Below are 20,209 nucleotides of genomic sequence, written 5' to 3' on the forward strand. Positions count from 1 at the left end.
AATACTCGTTTCGTGTGTCACTTATGGGATACACCTAGGGGTGTCATAAGCTTGAGGTATCCAATCACACAGCGTATTTTGGAGACAGACCGGTCGACTGGCAGCTTCATTAAATCGTACCCGCAAAACACCAGTCTCAACGTCAACAGTGAAGAGGTGACTCCGGGATGCTGGCCTCCTAGGCAGAGTTGTAATGAAAAAGCCATATCTTAGACTGGCCTATAAAAAGAAAAGATTAAGACGGGCAAAAGAACACAGACACTGGACAGAGGAACTCTGCCTAGAAGGCCAGCATCCCGGAGTCGCCTCTTCACTGTTGACGTTGAGACTGGTGTTTTGTGGGTACTATTTAATGAAGCTTCCAGTTGAGGACTTGTGAGGCGTCTGTTTCTCAAACTAGAAACTCTAATGTACTTGTCCTCTTGCTCTGTTGTGCACCGGGGCCTCCGACTCCTCTTTCTATTCTGGTTAGAGACAGTTTGTGCTGTTCTGTGAAGGGAGTAGCACACAGCGTTGTGCGAGATCATCAGTTTCTTGGCAATTTCTCACATGGAATAGCCTTCATTCCTCAGAACAAGAATAGACTAATGAGTTTCAGAATAAAGTTATTTGTTTCTGACCCTTTTGAGCCTGTAATCGAACCCACAAATGCCTATGCTCCAGATACTAGTCTAAAGGATAGTTTTATTGCTTCTTTAATCAGAACCACAGTTTTCAGCTGTGCTAACATAATTGCAAAAGGGTTTTCTAATGATCAATTAGCCTTTTAAAATTATAAACTTGGATTCGCTAACACAATGTTGCCATTGGAACACAGGAGTGACGGTTGCTGATAATGGGCCTATGTAGATATTCCATAAAAAATCAGCTATTTCCAGCTACAATAGTCATTTACAACATGTACAATGTCTTCATTGTATTTCGGATCAATTTTATGTTATTTTAATGGACAAACAATTTGCTTTTATTTAAAAAAACAAGGACATTTGTAAGTGACCCCAAACTTTTGAACGGTAATGTAGGTATATTGACGCAACACACTTTCACACTCTTCACATAAGCTGCTGCCACTCTGTTTATTAGCTATCCTGATTGACATTTTACCTCATACCCCTGCAAATTGATTCTGTACCGGTATTCCTTGTATAGTCTTGTCATTGTTATTTTATTGTGTTACAATTCGTTTGTTTATTTTTTATAAATTGTTCTTACTTTTTACCTCTGCATTTTTGGGAAAGGGCGTGTAAGTAGGCATTTCACGGTAAGGTTGTACCTGTTGTATTCGGCGCATGTGACAAATTACATTTTATTTGATTCCCCCCACTCTGGACCGAGTAAGGAAACAAGGATTATCTCTTATCTTGGTAGCCCCTCGATGACCATGGAGGCCCTGGTTAGCAGAGATTATTCTCCTGCTTATGAAAAGGCAACTACATTTACACAGGTATCTTTTGGCCCAGGGGGAACAGGAAGATTTCCCTCCTTCACCAAGTATCTATGATCCTCTGGGACCTGGCCTGGTGGTAGTAGAAATCTGAGTGTGATAGGTTTACCTCATTGAGACTATCCAGAGTGCAAGGGCCCCTTCTATGCTCTCACTGTATGCAAGCAAGTTATGCATTTTTTGAGAAGTGGTGTGAACAAAAACTGTTAAAAACACTTAAGTGCCTTTTCAACCACTATCTCAGCCGGCTTCTGGTCTGTTGTTTCATGTAGGTGACGTATTACGAGTATCCAAGCCTTTTGCCCCGTCCAGGGACCTGTCTATTGTGCTTGAAGCAAATTTCTCAGCAATTTTGAGCCGTTGGAAAGCGTTGAAATATCTCTCCTTCAAGATGGGTTTGCTGATCAGCCTTTACACACACTTGTCAGTCCACCATTTGTGCCTACAGTTTCCTCCGGGGTTATCCAATCCAATTGTCTTGCCTTAGAGCTTACGGCTTTCCACCCGCCACCATTTACTTCTACAGAAGAAGGGTGTCTCCGCCATTTATGTTCAGTACGCGCTTTGTACATATACTTGGATGGAATGAGAGCACGGCGCAAGAGTGACCAACTCTTCCTGAGTGCCCCCCTGCCAGGGTAGGCCACTCTCTAACATATGGCTGTCCCATTGAATAGTGGAGGCTATTATATTGACTTATAATAGCAAGGGTTTTACAGCCCCCTGAGGGCTCATTCCAACAGAGGTATGGCTCTCTCTTGGGCACTGTTCAAAGGCATCTCTTTACAAGAGTTTTGCAAGGTGGTATTTGGGCCACCACCTCATATTTTAATGAGGTTTTACCGACTGGACGCCACTGCACCTTCATTGGTGCATACTGTCCTCAGCGTTGGATCCTCTGAGGGCTGATGCTGTTGAAACTACTCTGGCTTCGGAGCGCATGTCTGCGTTGCGGGAGTTGGCCATATGCCATAAGTGACACATCGAAAGGAATGTTACAGTTACTTTGAGTTACTTGCTTAACCCCGGTTCTATGAGAATACGAGTGAGATGCGTCACCACTTTTCCCTGCTTGCAAGAGCGCAAAGGTGCTCGAGAATGACCAGTCGGCTGGCGAGCGGTTCCTTTTATGGAGGAGAGGGGCTCACCTCATTCACCACTCAACCAGTCTGTCTCCAACAGACGCTGTGGGATTGGATGCTTCAAGCTTGTGACACGCCCCTAGGAGTATCCCATAAGTGACATATCTCACTCGTATTCTCATAGAACCGGGGTTACGCAAGTAACCCAAATGTATCCAGTATGTCATTGCTTTGGAAATATGGAAGGGGATCTCAAGAGCCAATTTACCTAGCCTTACTTTTGATGCACTGATTGTAGGTAGTATATTGCTTTTAACATTAATTAAAGAGGCTATACAGAACATTTGCCTCATGTATTTCACACAGTAGCTATCATCCTGACATTTAATGAAATGAAATTGAAAAACAATTCAGCACCACTTGGAAGTATCTAGATCAGTGTTTCTCAACCTCTGGCTCGTGGGACGTTGCTGACTGGTCCCTGAGATGGTTTAAAGGTGACTTGAAAGGGAACCAGTGATGTAATGCCTGCTCTCATTTTGATGTGTGTTATCATAAACAGCTAGTTTTGAAAAAAGACATCTCAGTGGTTTTGAAATATGTATTGTTTAATCACATTTGAAAATGAAAGAAATGTGTTTGTGCATGTGAACAAAAATGAGAAATACAAAGCCTCTCAAAAGATACACATTTGCTTACTGCTTTTGTTTGCTTTTGTTTACATTAGTCCTTGCTTTATGGAGCAGGCCTAGTATGTTAGTAGAGACCTACGGTGATGGACACAGGATTGAGATATCATCTGTATCGGCAGGACACCGGGGAAACATCAATAATAATGCGACAACAGAGAGCACATATGGTCACATATCCACAGAATATATAGTGTCTTTCTTTCTCTTCCGTGGGGGTGGGTCAGTAAAATGTACTCCGCTTTAATATGTAGGGCCTCCGAGCTTTGGTGTTTTTCACCTGCCTCTTAAAAATATACGGTGATTTCCTTTTGAGCGGGTTGTCCCTGTTTCGATCGCCGTCAAGCACCTGTAAAGAAAGACAGAATAAGCCACTCCTGAGACTCTTCTGTGGTGCATAATGCCATGAAAACAAATGTATTCCTTGTACATTGACCTAAAAAAAACAAACACAATGTATGAAGTGAGCTGATATAAAAGATCCCAGAAATGTTCCATACGCACAAAAAGCTTATTTCTCTCAAAGTTTGTGCATAAGTTTGTTTACATCCCTGTCAGTGAGCATTTCTCCTTTGACAAGATAATCCATCCACCTGACAGGTGTGGCATATCAATAATCTGATTACACAGCATGGTATTTACACAGGTGCACCTTGTGCTGGGGACAATGAAAGGCCACTCTTAAATGTGCAGTTTTGTCACACAACACAATGCCACAGATGTCTCAAGTTTTGAGGGAGGGTGTAATTAGCATGCTGACTGCAGAAATGTCCACCAGAGCTGTGGCCAGATAATTGTATGTTCATTTCTCTACCATAAACCACCTCCAACGTCGTTATAGAGAATTTGGCGGTACGTCCAACTGGCCTCATCAACTGGCCTCACAACTATGTTCAACATTGTGAACATAGTGCCCCATGGTGGCGGTGGGGTTATGGTATGGTCAGGCAAAGCTACGGACACCGAACACAATTGCATCATATCGATGGCAATTTAAATGCACAAAAATACAGTGACAAGACCCTGAGGCCCATAGATTAGGGCCTAATGAATTTATTTAAATTGACTGATTTAGACATATGAACTGTAACTCAGTAAAAATCTTTGAACTTGTTGCATGTTGCGTTTATATTTTTGTTCAGTATATGTTCCATATATAGCACAACATGCAGCTGTGTGTTAGACCGAGATCAATCAGATCCCGCGTTAACCGCTGATGTTTTGGCAGTGTCAGAGGTGTAACTGCGTTGGAGCTGTCAAATCGGTGAGCAGCTGCTCTTGATCATTGTCATGAAACCACACCTGTCCCACTCGCATTAGGTACTAACTAGCGTGGCAAACAGTGCCCCTCTGTCTTTGTATGTGTAGCCCATGTATCTGATGCTGTCTGGCCAAAAAGAGTATGACATGTCACATTATTTTTTTACCAGAATGAGAATGTGGCTATATAGAAATAATATTGAGGTGTCGATTACATCTCACATTCCAGTTTTCAAACTTGTAAACAAGGCTGCATTGGATTTCTCGTAATGTGACACCGTGCAACTAATGGCAATGTACAGTGCCTTGCGAAAGTATTCGGCCCCCTTGAACTTTGCAACCTTTTGCCACATTTCAGGCTTCAAACATAAAGATATAAAACTGTATTTTTTTGTGAAGAATCAACAACAAGTGGGACACAATCATGAAGTGGAATGACATTTATTGGATATTTCAAACTTTTTTAACAAAAAAATTGGGCGTGCAAAATTATTCAGCCCCCTTAAGTTAATACTTTGTAGCGCCACCTTTTGCTGCGATTACAGCTGTAAGTCGCTTGGGGTATGTCTCTATCAGTTTTGCACATCGAGAGACTGACATTTTTTCCCATTACTCCTTGAAAAACAGCTCGAGCTCAGTGAGGTTGGATGGAGAGCATTTGTGAACAGCAGTTTTCTGTTCTTTCCACAGATTCTCGATTGGATTCAGGTCTGGACTTTGACTTGGCCATTCTAACACCTGGATATGTTTATTTTTGAACCATTCCATTGTAGATTTTGCTTTATGTTTTGGATCATTGTCTTGTTGGAAGACAAATCTCCGTCCCAGTCTCAGGTCTTTTGCAGACTACATCAGGTTTTCTTCCAGAATGGTCCTGTATTTGGCTCCATCCATCTTCCCATCAATTTTAACCATCTTCCCTGTCCCTGCTGAAGAAAAGCAGGCCCAAACCATGATGCTGCCACCACCATGTTTGACAGTGGGGATGGTGTGTTCAGCTGTGTTGCTTTTACGCCAAACATAACGTTTTGCATTGTTGCCAAAAAGTTCAATTTTGGTTTCATCTGACCAGAGCACCTTCTTCCACATGTTTGGTGTGTCTCCCAGGTGGCTTGTGGCAAACTTTAAACGACACTTTTTATGGATATCTTTAAGAAATGGCTTTCTTGCTACTCTTCCATAAAGGCCAGATTTGTGCAATATACGACTGATTGTTGTCCTATGGACAGAGTCTCCCATCTCAGCTGTAGATCTCTGCAGTTCATCCAGAGTGATCATGGGCCTCTTGGCTGCATCTCTGATCAGTCTTCTCCTTGTATGAGCTGAAAATTTAGAGGGGCGGCCAGGTCTTGGTAGATTTGCAGTGGCAGTGGCTACCGACGTTAAGGCTAATCTGAAGATGGTGCTGGCTAAAGCTAAAACTGGCGAGTGTAGAGAGTATAGAGATATTGTTATCCACGTCGGCACCAACGATGTTAGGATGAAACAGTCAGAGATCACCAAGCGCAACATAGCTTCTGCGTGTAAATCAGCTAGAAAGATGTGTCGGCATCGAGTAATTGTCTCTGGCCCCCTCCCAGTTAGGGGGAGTGATGAGCTCTACAGCAGAGTCTCACAACTCAATCGCTGGTTGAAAACTGTTTTCTGCCCCTCCCAAAAGATAGAATTTGTAGATAATTGGCCCTCTTTCTGGGACTCACCCACAAACAGGACCAAGCCTGACCTGCTGAGGAGTGACGGACTCCATCCTAGCTGGAGGGGTGCTCTCATTTTATCTACCAACATAGACAGGGCTCTAACTCCTCTAGCTCCACAATGAAATAGGGTGCAGGCCAGGCAGCAGGCTGTTAGCCAGCCTGCCAGCATAGTGGAGTCTGCCACTAGCACAGTCAGTGTAGTCAGCTCAGCTATCACCATTGAGACCGTGTCTGTGCCTCGACCTAGGTTGGGCAAAACTAAACATGGCGGTGTTCGCTTTAGCAATCTCACTAGGATAAAGACCACCTCCATTCCTGTCATTATTGAAAGAGATCATGATACCTCACATCTCAAAATAGGGCTACTTAATGTTAGATCCCTTACTTCAAAGGCAATTATAGTCAATGAACTAATCACTGATCATAATCTTGATGTGATTGGCCTGACTGAAACATGGCTTAAGCCTGATGAATTTACTGTGTTAAATGAGGCCTCACCTCCTGGCTACACTAGTGACCATATCCCCCGTGCATCCCGCAAAGGCGGAGGTGTTGCTAACATTTACGATAGCAAATTTCAATTTACAAAAAAAAAAATGACGTTTTCGTCTTTTGAGCTTCTAGTCATGAAATCTATGCAGCCTACTCAATCACTTTTTATAGCTACTGTTTACAGGCCTCCTGGGCCATATACAGCGTTCCTCACTGAGTTCCCTGAATTCCTATCGGACCTTGTAGTCATAGCGGATAATATTCTAATCTTTGGTGACTTTAATATTCACATGGAAAAGTCCACAGACCCACTCCAAAAGGCTTTCGGAGCCATCATCGACTCAGTGGGTTTTGTCCAACATGTCTCTGGACCCACTCACTGTCACAGTCATACGCTGGACCTAGTTTTGTCCCATGGAATAAATGTTGTGGATCTTAATGTTTTTCCTCATAATCCTGGACTATCGGACCACCATTTTATTACGTTTGCAATTGCAACAAATAATCTGCTCAGACCCCAACCAAGGATCATCAAAAGTCGTGCTATAAATTCACAGACAACACAAAGATTCCTTGATGTCCTTCCAGATTCCCTCTGTCTACCCAAGGACGCCAGAGGACAAAAATCAGTTAACCACCTAACTGAGGAACTCAACTTAACCTTGCGCAATACCCTAGATGCAGTTGCACCCCTAAAAACTAAAAACATTTCTCATAAGAAACTAGCTCCCTGGTACACAGAAAATACCCGAGCTCTGAAGCAAGCTTCCAGAAAATTGGAACGGAAATGGCGACACACCAAACTGGAAGTCTTCCGACTAGCTTGGAAAGACAGTACTGTGCAGTACCGAAGAGCCCTTACTGCTGCTCGATCATCCTATTTTTCTAACTTAATTGAGGAAAATAAGAACAATCCGAAATTCCTTTTTGATACTGTCGCAAAGCTAACTAAAAAGCAGCATTCCCCAAGAGAGGATGACTTTCACTTTAGCAGTGATAAATTCATGAACTTCTTTGAGGAAAAGATTATGATTATTAGAAAGCAAATTACGGACTCTTCCTTAAATCTGCGTATTCCTTCAAAGCTCAGTTGTCCTGAGTCTGCACAACTCTGCCAGGACCTAGGATCAAGAGAGACACTCAAGTGTTTTAGTACTATATCTCTTGACACAATGATGAAAATAATCATGGCCTCTAAACCTTCAAGCTGCATACTGGACCCTATTCCAACTAAACTACTGAAAGAGCTGCTTCCTGTGCTTGGCCCTCCTATGTTGAACATAATAAACGGCTCTCTATCCACCGGATGTGTACCAAACTCACTAAAAGTGGCAGTAATAAAGCCTCTCTTGAAAAAGCCAAACCTTGACCCAGAAAATATAAAAAACTATCGGCCTATATCGAATCTTCCATTCCTCTCAAAAATTTTAGAAAAGGCTGTTGCGCAACAACTCACTGCCTTCCTGAAGACAAACAATGTATACGAAATGCTTCAGTCTGGTTTTAGACCCCATCATAGCACTGAGACGGCACTTGTGAAGGTGGTAAATGACATTTTAATGGCATCGGACCGAGGCTCTGCATCTGTCCTCGTGCTCCTAGACCTTAGTGCTGCTTTTGATACCATCGATCACCACATTCTTTTGGAGAGATTGGAAACCCAAATTGGTCTACACGGACAAGTTCTGGCCTGGTTTAGATCTTATCTGTCGGAAAGATATCAGTTTGTCTCTGTGAATGGTCTGTCCTCTGACAAATCAACTGTAAATTTCGGTGTTCCTCAAGGTTCCGTTTTAGGACCACTATTGTTTTCACTATATATTTTACCTCTTGGGGATGTTATTCGAAAACATAATGTTAACTTTCACTGCTATGCGGATGACACACAGCTGTACATTTCAATTAAACATGGTGAAGCCCCAAAATTGCCCTTGCTAGAAGAATGTGTTTCAGACATAAGGAAGTGGATGGCGGCAAACTTTCTACTTTTAAACTCGGACAAAACAGAGATGCTTGTTCTAGGTCCCAAGAAACAAAGAGATCTTCTGTTGAATCTGACAATTAATCTTAATGGTTGTACAGTCGTCTCAAATAAAACTGTGAAGGACCTCGGCGTTACTCTGGACCCTGATCTCTCTTTTGAAGAACATATCAAGACCATTTCAAGGACAGCTTTTTTCCATCTACGTAACATTGCAAAAATCAGGAACTTTCTGTCCAAAAATGATGCAGAAAAATTAATCCATGCTTTTGTCACTTCCAGGTTAGACTACTGCAATGCTCTACTCTCCGGCTACCCGGATAAAGCACTAAATAAACTTCAGTTAGTGCTAAATACGGCTGCTAGAATCCTGACTAGAACCAAAAAATTTGATCATATTACTCCAGTGCTAGCCTCTCTACACTGGCTTCCTGTCAAAGCAAGGGCTGATTTCAAGGTTTTACTGCTAACCTACAAAGCATTACATGGGCTTGCTCCTATCTATCTCTGTGATTTGGTCCTGCCGTACATACCTACACGTACGCTACGGTCACAAGACGCAGGCCTCCTAATTGTCCCTAGAATTTTTAAGCAAACAGCTGGAGGCAGGGCTTTCTCCTATAGAGCTCCATTTTTATGGAACGGTCTGCCTACCCATGTCAGAGACGCAAACTCGGTCTCAACCTTTAAGTCTCTACTGAAGACTCATCTCTTCAGTGGGTCATATGATTGAGTGTAGTCTGGCCCAGGAGTGGGAGGGTGAACGGAAAGGCTCTGGAGCAACGAACCACCCTTGCTGTCTCTGCCTGGCCGGTTCCCCTCTTTCCACTGGGATTCTCTGCCTCTAACCCTATTACAGGGGCTGAGTCACTGGCTTTACTGGGGCTCTCTCATGCCGTCCCTGGAGGGGGTGCGTCACCTGAGTGGGTTGAGTCACTGATGTGGTCATCCTGTCTGGGTTGGCGCCCCCCCCCCCCCCTTAAGTTGTGCCGTGGCGGAGGTCTTTGTGGGCTATACTCAGCCTTGTCTCAGGATGGTATGTTGGTGGTTGAAGATATCCCTCTAGTGGTGTGGGGGCTGTGCTTTGTCAAAGTGGGTGGGGTTATATCCTTCCTGTTTGGCCCTGTCCGGGGGTGTCCTCGGAGTGGGCCACAGTGTCTCCTGACCCCTCCTGTCTCAGCCTCCAGTATTTATGCTGCAGTAGTTTATGTGTCGGGGGGCTAGGGTCAGTTTGTTATATCTGGAGTACTTCTCCTGTCCTATTCGGTGTCCTGTGTGAATCTAAGTGTGCGTTCTCTAATTCTCTCCTTCTCTCTTTCTCTCTCTCGGAGGACCTGAGCCCTAGGACCATGCCCCAGGAATACCTGACATGATGACTCTTTGCTGTCCCCAGTCCACCTGACTGTGCTGCTGCTCCAGTTTCAACTATTCTGCCTTATTATTATTCGACCATGCTGGTCATTTATGAACATTTGAACATGTTTTGTTATAATCTCCACCCGGCACAGCCAGAAGAGGACTGGCCACCCCACATAGCCTGGTTCCTCTCTAGGTTTCTTCCTAGGTTTTGGCCTTTCTAGGGAGTTTTTCCTAGCCACCGTGCTTCTTCACCTGCATTGCTTGCTGTTTGGGGTTTTAGGCTGGGTTTCTGTACAGCACTTTGAGATATCAGCTGATGTACGAAGGGCTATATAAAATAAATTTGATTGATTGATGGTCTGATACTCCTTCCATTTCAATATTATCGTTTGCACAGTGCTCCTTGGGATGTTTAAAGCTTGGGAAATCTTTTTGTATCCAAATCCGGCTTTAAACTTCTTCACAACAGTATCTCGGACCTGCCTGGTGTGTTCCTTGTTCTTCATGATGCTCTCTGCGCTTTTAACGGACCTCTGAGACTATCACAGTGCAGGTGCATTTATACGGAGACTTGATTACACACAGGTGGATTGTATTTATCATCATTAGTCATTTAGGTCAACATTGGATCATTCAGAGATCCTCACTGAACTTCTGGAGAGAGTTTGCTGCACTGAAAGTAAAGGGGCTGAATAATTTTGCACGCCCAATTCTTCAGTTTTTGATTTGTTAAAAAAGTTTGAAATATCCAATAAATGTCGTTCCACTTCATGATTGTGTCCCACTTGTTGTTGATTTTTCACAAAAAAATACAGTTTTATATCTTTATGTTTGAAGCCTGAAATGTGGAAAAAGGTCGCAAAGTTCAAGGGGGCCGAATACTTTCGCAAGGCACTGTATTTATGCATTAGGTATAAGGACAGGGACCGCTTGTGGATTTGACAACTCTAACGCAGTTCCACCTCCGACACTGTGAAAAACAACTGCTATGTCGATGTTGGCTAAAGCATATCTGTTTAAATAGAGCCCTTAAACAAGTGTTTAGTGTGTTGTTCCATGCATGATAAAGCAAGTACTAATCTGTATATCCAGGCTAAAGAGTCTACCACGATGTGTGAGGAGCTGACAATGTGTATATCAACATGATGGAGACGTTTGAGAAAGAAGATGAGGAGGAGGTGCATTTAATGAGGTGTGTTTACCGTTGTAAGGAGGCTGGCATGGAGGCTGAGTGTGACTGAGGGGTATGTGTGTGGCCCTGTTTTTGTGTGGGTATGAGATGCTTCTCCCTGTAGACCAGAGATGGGCAACTCCAGGCCTCGGGGGCCTGACTGGTGTCACACTTTTTCCCCAGCTAACACACCTGACTCCAACAATCAACTAATCATGATCTTCAGTTTGGAATGCAATTAGTTTAAATCAGCTGTACTTGTTAGGGACGGGGAAAAAGTCGGACACCACTCCGCCTCTGAGGAGGTGCCCATCCCTGCTGTAGACTAAGGGCTTGATACAATCAGATTTGCTTCAGCCAACATCCTCATAGCGGTTGTTTTGGGGGTGTAGGAGGTGGAACTGCGTTAGAGTTTTCAAATCCACAAGTGGCTACCGGCATTATAGCTAAAGCGAACATTGCCATTGGCTGCACTGAGTCGCATTAACAGAAATCCCATGCAGCCTTGTTTACAAGTTCGAACACTGGAATGTGAGATGTAATCTACACCTCGATTCGGAAGATAGAAATCCTCATTATTTCGTTGAATGATTTTTTGATTTCAGCGTCATTATCTCTATCTAGCCTCCACTTTCTCATTCTGAACTTTAACATGAGTGGGGTGGTTGTGACTTCATGAAAATGATAGCAAGAGCAGCTGCTCACCAATTTGACGGTGCCAACGCAGTTCCAACTCCGCCAAAACATCTGCAATGCAGGTGTCTGCTATCGCCGGTTAACGCTTGATCTGATTGACTCTAGGCCCTAGAGTGCTTATCCCTGTGCGTGTTTACTGTGTGTGTGTTTGTGTGACTCACTTGAAATGTATATGACTGCATGACAGATGTTCTATTCAAATGTGAGAATTGCTCTCCGTGCATGAGCATCTGTTTTTGTAGGTATGGGTGTCCCTCACCTCTCGGGGCTGCAGCACTCTGCAGATCTGCAGTAGGTCTAGAAGCTTGTCCAGGGGCTCAGGAAGGGAGGCCAGTCTCTCCCACAGCTCCTCCTCAGTGTTATACTCCTCCTGTTCTCTCCACGACAGGCTATTCATCAGGCTGTTCACCATCCTGCACACATTCACCAGGGACACACGCCAGTAGGGGGCGCCCTGCTTGCTCTGTTTCATCTAGGAGGAGCATATAAATAAATACTAGGACTACAATATACATAAACACTTGCGTGTGTGCATAGGTGTGCTTTGCCTTTGCACTCTCTCATGGATCAGTCAGATCTAACTAGCTTCAATCCTGCTGTATCATAATCTAGTTTGAGTGTGTGGTTTTGGATGGTGTGAGGCTCCTATCGGTGCCCGTTGGGGCCTCTGTGCGTGGGCCGACTCGTTAACACAGCACAGCCCAGACTCCCTCCCGGGTGTCACTGAGTCGTAAGGAACAGAAGATTGGTGCTTCTAAATCATTTTAAATCCCATTATCTTTCCTTTATGGATGGCAAAGGACAACACTTTTATTTTCTGCATCTCCATTGTTGAGTTGTTAGATATTACATATGGATTTGGAGGCCATGGGGGAGAAATGTCAGAGTGGATTATTTTGTACTGAGCAGACTGAGGATAAACCACAGAAAGGACGTCTTAGTCTGTTGGATACTCCTGTGAGTTCCTTACGATATTGACATTTAGAAAACCCTACCAACCTCAAATACAAATTAGCTCTTGTTAACTTCCAAATGAACAGTTTGTTAAGACACTGAGTGTTGAGACGAGAGGTAGGTACACTTTTAATTGTGCAGAAAGGTCACTTCACATTTCGATGTAGCCCCTTCTTTCCCCAGTGTGTTCCCTCTCATTGTCAGTTAATTATTGAGGGACGGAAAATAGTTTTAATGGAGCGGTCCAATAATGCCAGCAACCAGAGTAGAGGGATTAACTGCCGTTTCAAGTAGCCCCTGTCCCCACTTCTATGTTTCTCATGACAGCTCTGGGTGGCGAGATTAGTTACTGGCTAGATTTCTACATCAGACATTTTTAAGACAGTGACTACTGGTATATCCAGAATTTGGAAAAATGGAATTGATCTCACCTAACCAATTGATTTAGTCATCATTCTATGTTCTAATTACATTATTGTCCATTAAGAAAATCAAGTGTCTGTCACGTTCATCAGAACGAGGAGACCAAGGCGCAGCGTGATAATACATTCTTCTTTTAATTAAACAAAGAACACTTAGCGAACGTGAAGCTACAATAACAAGTGCTGACAGGCAACTACACAGACAAAAACCCACAAAACCAAAATGGAAAATGGCAACCTAAATAGGATCCCCAATCAGTGACAACGATAAACAGCTGCCTCTGATTGGGAACAAATTCAGGACACCATAGACCTACATTACCTAGACATACAAAAACCCCATAGACAGGATAAAAACACACAACCACCCTTGTCACACCCTGACCTGACCAAAATAATACATAAAACATAACTAACTAATTACAGGGCGTGACAGTACCCCCCCCCCCCAAAGGTGCGGACTCCCGACCGCAAACCTGAACTTATAGGGGAGGGTCCGGGTGGGCATCTACCCTCGGTGGCGGCTCTGGTTCTGGACGCTGCTCCCCTTCCTTACATTGAGCCCGCTCTTGTAGCACTGACCCGTGGATCATCGCTGGAGGCTCTGGACTGAGAATCCTCACCGTAGGCCCCGGGCTGGGGACCCTCGCTGTGTGGACCATCGCCGGATGTTCTGGACTGGGGACCGTCGCTGGAGGCTCTGGATTGGGTACTGTCGCCGGAAGCTCTGGACTGGGTACTGTCGCCGGACGCTCTGGACTGCTGAGGCACACTGTAGGCCTGGTGCGTGGTGCCGGCACTTGTGGTACCGGGCTGGGGACACACCTCAGTGCGAGTGCGAGGAGCAGGAACAGGGCGTACTGGACTGCCGAGGCACACTGTAGGCCTGGTGCGTGGTGCCAGCACTGGGCTGGTGACACGTACCTCAGGGCGAGTGCGGGGTGGAGGAACAGGATGTACTGGACTGTGGAGGCGCACTGGAGGTCTGGAGTGTAGAGCTGACACAACCTGTCCTGGGTGGATGTTTATTTTCGCCCTGCAAATGCGGGGAGCTGGCACAGGACGCACTGGGCTGTGCAGACTCACCGGAGACACAGTATGCAGAGCCGGCGCAGGATATCCCGGCCCAAAGAAGTATACTGGAGACCAGGAGCGCTGAGCCGGCACCCTCCTTCCTGGCTGGATGCCCATTCTAGCCCGGCCAATGTGAGGAGCTGGAATAGAGCGCACCGGGCTAGAATAGCGCACTGGAGACACGGTGCGCTCTATCGCATAACACGGTGCCTGACCAGTAACACGCTCCCCACAGTAAGCACAAGGAGTTGGCTCAGGTCTCCGACCTGACTGATTCAATCTCCATGTGTGCCTCCCCCAAACAATTATTGGGGCTGCCTCTCGGGCTTTCGTGCTAGCCTTGTACCTTAATATCAGCACCGTTCCTCTATTCTCCGGTATTTCTCCTCGTAGTATTGCCGTTCCGCTTTCGCTGCCTCTATCTCCTCCTTAGGACGGGGGAGCCAGGTCCATTTCCCCATTATGTGCTGTTCCTCCTTTTCACGCTGCTTGGTCCTGGTTTGGTGGGTTATTCTGTCACGTTTGTCAGAACGAGGAGACCAAGGCGCCGCGTGATAAGAATGCATTCTTCTTCTTTTAATTAAACGAAGAACACTTAACAAACTGACAAAATAACAAAACAAACGTGAAGCTACAATAACAAGTGCTGACAGGCAACTACACATACACAATAACTCACAAAACCAAAATGGCAACCTAAATAGGATCCCCAATCGGAGACAACGATAAACAGCTGCCTCTGATTGGGAAACAATTCAGGCCACCATAGACCTACATTACCTAGACATACAAAAACCCTAGACAGGACAAAAACACACATAACCACTCTCGTCACACCCTGACCTGACCAAAATAATACATAAAACACTGTCACGCCCTGACCTTAGTTATCTGTGTCAGCATATGCATATACATGCAGCAGTTATTAATTGACCTGACAGATGCTTCATGAAGTAACAAAACTGTTGTTTCACAGCCTGCAAACAAGTGTCATTGAAACAACAGTCAACCGATTCCAACATTAGGAAACGGATCCCCCACCTAACCATGTATGTTTTTTATCTGTGTGTAAAAGAAAAGGGGAAAAGACAAAGCCACAAGTGTCTACTACAACACTGCCTCTCCGGTGTCTTCTAATCTAGAGCACTCTATCAGTCATCTGGTGACTTACGATTACAATCAGCCCCCCAAGGAACCCTTGGAACATTGTAAGCGATAAATAACAGAGCTTATTTGTCATAGTCATGTCTCAGTGTGTCCCTCTCATCTCCATTCATTTATCAGACAGAGTGGGGAGGAGGGAGTAGGGATTGAGAGAGAGTATGCGTTTGTGTGCGTGTCACGCATGTGTGTGTGCTCATGTGCAAACGTGTGTGCACAAGAATGTGCGTGTCTGTGTGCATGTGTGTGTTTCGGCCGCGCAGGCGCTATGTTGCTGTCAGGACCATCTGAATGGTATTAGCTCAGGTAATCAGTCTCCAGGCTCCACTAGATCCAGTTCTATCTTCTTCATTTCCTCTTGCCTGTCTACGGAGTATCTGGCACGATAAATGGTCATATATAAAAATAAAAATAAAAAGCAATTATGTTATACCTAAATAATTTCATTTTCAACCCTTTATCATTCCTATGCGTGTGTGTATGCATGTGTGAGTTGAAAAGTGATGATGTGATTTTGAAAGCTTTATTGATTGTTCTAGATGGAACATTATGTTAATCTCAAAGACTGTATATCTTAACACTAACCCAGAAACCTGTGAAACTATGAACAAATAGAATCCATGATGAGCCAATTCAATTGAAACAAAAACGAACAAGAGAGAAAGCGGACATATCCAGGCTCCATAAAAGAGCACCTGCACTACAGGGGCACTAACTGTGTGCACGGACGCACACACACACACACACACACACACACACACCTCAGATCTGACAGGTGCACAGAGGAAGCAGCGCAGTACCTTTGAAGTGAAGAGACTGTTCAACAGCTCCTCCTCTATTGCCCGCTGTTCCTGGTCAACATCTGTCAGACACAAAACAAGAGTTATAATACAGGTTTATCGTAGTACAGGTATAAAGGTATTATACAGGTAGGTACATAATAATACAAAAATACAGCTCCAATTCTGAAGTAACCATTTCAGTAAAAACGTGGTTTCTATCGCCTGGGTTTTTCTCGCATAGTCTACAACAGATTTATCCAACTTAATTTATCTGTTTGGTGCCAATTTAGCCCTCATAGACTATTCCTAACGAGCTGCTTTAAAGACTATTAATGTCCTGTTGGAGCCTGATCCATTGTGCCCCATGAAATCTCAGCAAAAGGTACCGTAAAGCTCAAGCAAAAACAGCGCAAAGCCTTGCTAGACTTAATACATTTTTTTTTTTACATTCCATTTTGGAGCGTGTCACAGAGCTCAGATGAAACAAATCTTGCTTAGATGTTTAACTTAATGTTGATTAGATGTTGAACTTGACTCAACTTGATGTTGAATCAAATCCCTTTTGCTCCTTAAGCCAGGGAGTCAAGGCTTTTTGGGGCGCAGCAAGATCGATTCACCCCTTTCCAACACCCCCATCCCACAGCATGCCACGGCACTAAAACCCCCGAGTCACCGAGGCTAAGGCATTGATTCAACAATTAGATGGATACATTGTGCTGTGCTAGAACAGAGGTACGCACACACCCCGTAGCGCTGCAGGTCTACCCTACGAGAACTTTGCACAAGAAATACCTCAGAGCAGTTATGCCTTCTTGATAGGAATATGAGGGTAATCACTGGATGTGAATAGATAAGATAAACACCTGGGTAAACAATGGAGGTAGAGATAAGATAACTAAAGTATGCGTGGTGAAATCCACCTGTTGCAAGAGTAGGTTCCCGATGAGAGTAATTCAGTTAGTCCCTGGTCTCTGAGACCATTTCCTGTTCTTTCAAGGTAAACATCGAACGGAATCAGTTGACAGTGCAACAAAATTAATACCCAGTAAGGGTTGCAAATGAATTAACATCAAAAGGAAAGTATGTGAAAGGATACCCGTGCTTACCTGAACATAACACGCCACACGGCAAACAGAGGAGAAGCACACAAGCCAGCTGTGCCTGCATCTTTGTACAAATCCCACACTCTGAATCCACCCTAGCTAAGCAGGACCCAAGTCCATAGGGTTAAGGGGTCAAATGCAGAAAGCGAGAGAGAAACAGAGAAGTGGGAGGTGGAGTAGGAATGTACTCAGTCTGTTTTGTCCTTGTCTTCTCTTCGTCCTGTCAGTGACAGTGTCTGCCTGTGTCCCCTTGGCTTTAGTGAATGTAAAAGTGAAGAGCAGTGGGCTTCATTCCCTCAGTATATAAGAGGTAGAATGATGTCACAGGACCACTCTCTCACCCCCCCCCCCTCTCTCCCTCTACCCACAAGCCCCTGTCATCGTGACATCAGACATCACCCCCCCCCCCCATCACACATCAAGGTTTTGCGTCATACAACTTTTAGACGTGGTTATTTACATTTATTTATTTATATTGATTACTTTAGAGTGGGTAGCTTGATTGTCTGTAGAGGCGAGTCGTGTGTATGAAGACCCCTGTCTCACTGGGATTCAGGGAACACACACTCAGGGCTCTACAAATACTCTATGAACAAATGTATTTCTTGTTGTTTTGAGTGTAAGTGGTATCTCATCAAGCCTATAGATCTATGTGGTAAAATTAAAGTTGCATCACTCTTTTACCTTGAGACCAAATGCTTTGAAGTAAGTATGGTTAGGGATAAGAACGGGTGTGATATGTCAACCTCAATTCAGTTAAGAAGCACCTAAATTAATAAATATGTAATGATTCTATTGATATATATTTTTTTTAATCATATTTTTTTGTAATAATTATTTTGAATAGATTAACAACTGCTATCAAACCCATAGGCTACTGGTAATCCCAAACACTGATTTATAGTCTAATTGTGCCATAGGCCATACCGTCGCACTCCAGCTAGACAACACTCACAAGCAAATGATGGCCACATGCAGCTTTCATATGCTGCCTACCCAAGCAGGAAAAAAATCTAATTAGACATGCTTAAATATATCTGTGATAAATATACTTAAGTATATATAAAATTATCTAAATAGGAACCATTTTAAATACATTTAATGCAATTAGCATTTAAGTATATTAAATACATTTCAAATCATCTAAATTGGGACACTTTTTTGTACTTTTTTTTTTTTAGTAAACTATATAAAGAGCAAATGAAATATGCAGTGCATTTGGAAAGTATTCAGACCACTTGACTTTTTACACATTTTGTTACGTTACAGCCTTATTCTCCAATGGATTACATTGTTTTTGTCCCACTCATCAATCTACACACTATACCCCATAATGACAATTCAAAAATAGGTTTGTGGAATTTCTAAAAAAAAATATAAACGGAAATATCACATTTACATAAGTATTCAGACCCTTTACTTAGGATTTTGTTGAAGCACCTTTTGGTAGCGATTACAGCCTCGAGTCTTCTTGTGTTTGACTATACAAGCATGGTACACATGTATTTGGGTAGTTTCTATCATTCTTCTCTGCAGATCCTCTCAAGCTCTTTCAGCTTGGATGTGGAGCGTCGCTACACTGCTATTTTCAGGTCTCTCCAGAGATGTTCGATCGGGTTCAAGTCCGGGCTTTCATCAGACCAGATAATCTTGTTTCTCATGGTCTCAGAGGCCTTTAGGTGCCTTTTGGCAAACTCCAAGTGGTCCGTCATGTGGATTTTACTGAGGAGTGGCTTCTGTCTGGCAACTTTACCACAAAGGCCTGATTGGTGGAGTGCTGCAGAGATGGTTGTCCTTCTGGAAGGTTCTCCCATCTCCACAGAGGAACTCTGGAGCTCTGTTAGAGTGACCATCCGGCTGTTGGTCACCTCCCTGACAAAGGCCCTTCCCCCCGATTGCTTAGTTTGGCTGGGCGGCCAGCTCTAGGAAGAGTCTTGGTGTTTCCAAACTTCTTCCATTTAATAATGATGGTGGCCACTGTGTTCTTGGGGACCTTCAATGCTGCAGAAATGTTTTGGTACCCTTCCACTTTTAATTTTATTTATATTAACAATGTGAAATCTCTGAATTATTTATTTCAGCTTTTATTTCTTTCATCATATTCCCAGTGGGTCAGAAGTTTAAATACACTCAATTCGTTTTTGGTAGCATTGCCTTAAAATTGCTTAACTTTGGTAAAACATTTCGGGTAGCCTTCCACAAGCTTCCCACGATAAATTGGGTGAATTTTGGCCCATTCCTCCTGACAGAGCTGTTGTAACTGAGTCAGGTTTGTAGGCCTCCTTGCTTTCACACACTTTTTCAGTTCTGCCCACAAATATTCTATAGGATTGAGGTCAGGGCTTTGTGATGGCCACTCCAATACCTTGACTTTGTAGTCCTTTAGCTATTTTGTGTCACGTTGATCGTAATAATGATGGTCGGACCAAGGCGCAGCATATGTTGAGTTCCACATATTTTAATGAAAGTGAAACTAAGCAATGACAAAAACAATAAACAATAAACTAACCACGAACCGTGACTACAGATAAGCTATGTGCACAAACTCAAAACACATACATTCAAACAATATCCCATAACCCACAGGTGGAAAATACGCAACTTAAGTATGATCCCCAGTTAGAGACAGCGATTACCAGCTGCCTCTAATTGGGAATCATACACAAACAACATAGAAAATAAACCTAGAAACCCACATAGAAATAATAAACTAGACTAAACCTCTAGTCACGTCCTGACCTACTCTACCATAGAAAATATAGGCTTTCTATGGTCAGGACGTGACAGTACCCCCCCCCCCCCCAAAGTTGCGGACTCTGAACGCAAAACCTGAAACAGAAAG

General features: G+C 43.8%; 1 protein-coding gene across 1 annotated transcript; it reads right to left on the reverse strand.

The window, feature by feature from the left end:
* Positions 1-3,113: 3,113 nt before the first annotated feature.
* Positions 3,114-17,670, reverse strand: LOC110524441 (neurotensin/neuromedin N). Its single transcript, XM_021604073.3, has 4 exons — positions 17,371-17,670; positions 16,283-16,344; positions 12,131-12,343; positions 3,114-3,564 (listed from the first exon to the last, which is right to left on the reverse strand). Exons 1-4 carry the CDS (start codon positions 17,429-17,431, stop codon positions 3,439-3,441), a joined length of 462 nt encoding a protein of 153 aa, XP_021459748.2. The 5' UTR covers positions 17,432-17,670; the 3' UTR covers positions 3,114-3,438.
* Positions 17,671-20,209: the final 2,539 nt, after the last annotated feature.

Source organism: Oncorhynchus mykiss, chromosome 1, assembly GCF_057628025.1.
Source record: "Oncorhynchus mykiss isolate SJ-2025 chromosome 1, ASM5762802v1, whole genome shotgun sequence".
Classification (NCBI taxonomy): domain Eukaryota; kingdom Metazoa; phylum Chordata; class Actinopteri; order Salmoniformes; family Salmonidae; genus Oncorhynchus; species Oncorhynchus mykiss.

Coding starts and splice junctions, on each gene's coding strand:
- LOC110524441 (XM_021604073.3), bottom strand. CDS start 17,431: ATGCAGGCACAGCTGGCTTGTGTGCTTCTCCTCTGTTTGCCGTGTGGC. Junction 16,345..17,370: donor GTGTGGCGTGTTATGTTCAG/GTAAGCACGGGT, acceptor TGTGTCTGACAG/ATGTTGACCAGGAACAGCGG. Junction 12,344..16,282: donor ACAGTCTCTTCACTTCAAAG/GTACTGCGCTGC, acceptor TGCTCCTCCTAG/ATGAAACAGAGCAAGCAGGG.